Source organism: Nestor notabilis, unplaced genomic scaffold (genome assembly GCF_000696875.1).
Source record: "Nestor notabilis isolate BGI_N333 unplaced genomic scaffold, ASM69687v1 scaffold16854, whole genome shotgun sequence".
Classification (NCBI taxonomy): Eukaryota; Metazoa; Chordata; class Aves; order Psittaciformes; family Psittacidae; genus Nestor; species Nestor notabilis.
Window position 1 is genome coordinate 5,135 of NW_009925336.1, and position 2,013 is coordinate 7,147.

The following is a 2,013-nucleotide window of genomic DNA, read 5'->3' on the forward strand; positions in this document are numbered from 1 at the left end:
GGGGGAGAAGGAGGAAAGGGGGAGAAGGAGGAAAGGGGGAGAAAAGGGGGGGAGAAGGAGAAAAGGGGGAGAAAAGGGGGGGAGAAGGAGGAGAGGGAGAGGAAAGGGGAGGAGAGGGAGAGGAAAGGGGAGGAGAAGGAGGAGAGGGAGAGGAAAGGGGGGGAGAAGGAGGAAAGGGGGAAGTAGGAAGAAGAAGGAAGGAAAGGGAGGCTAAGCCTCCCTCTTCCTACCCACTAGATGTGCAACACGGCCAAGCCATGCCTGGAGAGCCTGGCATGTGATCTGCGGGAGTTGTTACCCCGCCATGGCCATCCCACCTTCCCTGAGTGCCACCACGTACCAGTTATCACCTGGCTGAGGTTGTGTTTCTGGTCATGGGAGCTGTGCAGGTCAGCCAGCCCTACCACCACCAGCCCCACGATGGTGACCAGGATGCCCAACCACTGGCTCAGCTCCAGCTTGCGGCCCAGGAAAGCCACGGAGAGGAGCCCAGTGAAGATGATGACAGATCCTCGCAACATCTGGAAGCTGGAGGCACTGGTCATGTTCAAGGCTGTGTGAGGAGAGACAGATCCATGTGTTGCATATGGAGTCATCTAATGTCAACCCATCACCACTTAACAGTCTGTGTGGTAATTAAGAGCAGATCATAGAATCACAGAATGGAAGGGAACTTGAAGCTCACCCACTTCCAACCCCCTGCCACAGGCAGGGACACCTTCCACTAGACCAGGTTCCTCCAAGCCCCATTCAACCCGGCCTTGGACAATGCCAGGGACCCCCTCTCCCAACCCCCGGCCACAGGCAGGGACACCTTCCACTAGACCAGGTTCCTCCAAGCCCCATTCAACCCGGCCTTGAACACTGCCAGGGATGGGGCAGCCACAGCTTCTCTGGGCAGCCTGTGCCAGCGCCTCATCACCCTCACAGGGAAGAACTTCTTCCTTATATCTAACCTAAATGTCCCCTCTTTAAGTTTGAACCCATTCTTCCTTGTCCTATCACTACAGTCCCTGATGAAGTGTGATTAAGCAGAGGAAGGGGCAGCGATGCTGTCAGATGTGGCAGCAGAGAGGTTCATGCCGAGACTCAGCCCCACATCCCCACTCCACAGGAACACTGTGCCCCGCAACAAGGAACTCGGCTTACTGAGCCCTGCCACAACTCACTGCATAGGTGGGAAGTGTTTGCTCAGACCTCTCTATCCCACTTCAGGGTCAAAACCAAATGCACCATGGAGTCCTGCAGCCCAAAAGCCAAGTCTGGCCCCAGGGATGGTCACATCCCATAGCCCAGCACTTACCCACATACATGATGCTGGTCCCAGTCATGTCGCAGAGGGCGGGGGGCAGGAAAAGCAGCGGGCTGAAGGGTTGCGACGGGGCCATGCTGGGCTCCGGCCTCCGCCGATCCCTCCACACCAGCAGGTAAAACACCCCCAGGCAGGAAAATTCACCCAGGAACATGCCCACAGCCTGTGAGAGAGCGGGTGAGGGGGGCTGGTCCTGCTGGCGAGGCCCACCCTGCCCGGGGCAGGTGGCTCACCTGCAGGAAGGGGTGCTGGAAGCTGTGCTCCTCCTTCCCACTGCAGCCAGCTGCGCTGAAGTTATCGGCCCACCTAGGAGGCAGAGGAGACGGTGGTGGTTAGAGCAGGGGACTATGAGGAGATGAAGTGCGCCCCAAGAGCCAGTCTGGGGCTGTCCTATGGGCCACCGGCCCTCTGAGGTGACAGTTCTAAGGACAGGATGTCCATGGGGAAGGAGACACCACTAAAATGCAGCTCCTGGCCCAGCTCCCAGCCCTGAGTGACAGGCAGGGAAATGGATATCGCCATGTTGCATAGCCCCATGATCCGGTGTCCCCGTGCTGCTGGACCTGGCCAGACAGCACCATCTCCTGGTGGGGAGATCAGGACAGCGTGGCGGGGGCTCACCCTGACCCCCTCTTTACATCACCAGCCTTGAAAACATGGGGCTAAGAGACACAGAAATTAGGCTGGGTCACAGGCAGGGG

At 58.4% G+C, this 2,013-nt stretch overlaps 1 protein-coding gene across 1 annotated transcript in view; it reads right to left on the bottom strand.

Moving 5' to 3' along the window:
- The window catches only part of SLC35F6 (solute carrier family 35, member F6), a 2,716-nt gene extending 1,082 nt beyond the window's left edge, over positions 1 to 1,634 (bottom strand). The window contains exons 1-3 of the mRNA XM_010013022.1: positions 1,546 to 1,634; positions 1,304 to 1,475; positions 341 to 553 (exon numbers count right to left, since the gene is read on the bottom strand). Of these exons, the coding sequence (XP_010011324.1) occupies positions 341 to 553; positions 1,304 to 1,466 (376 nt within the window). The 5' untranslated portion in view covers positions 1,467 to 1,475; positions 1,546 to 1,634. The remainder of the gene's footprint in view (positions 1 to 340; positions 554 to 1,303; positions 1,476 to 1,545) is intronic.
- Between the last annotated feature and the right edge of the window lie 379 nt (positions 1,635 to 2,013).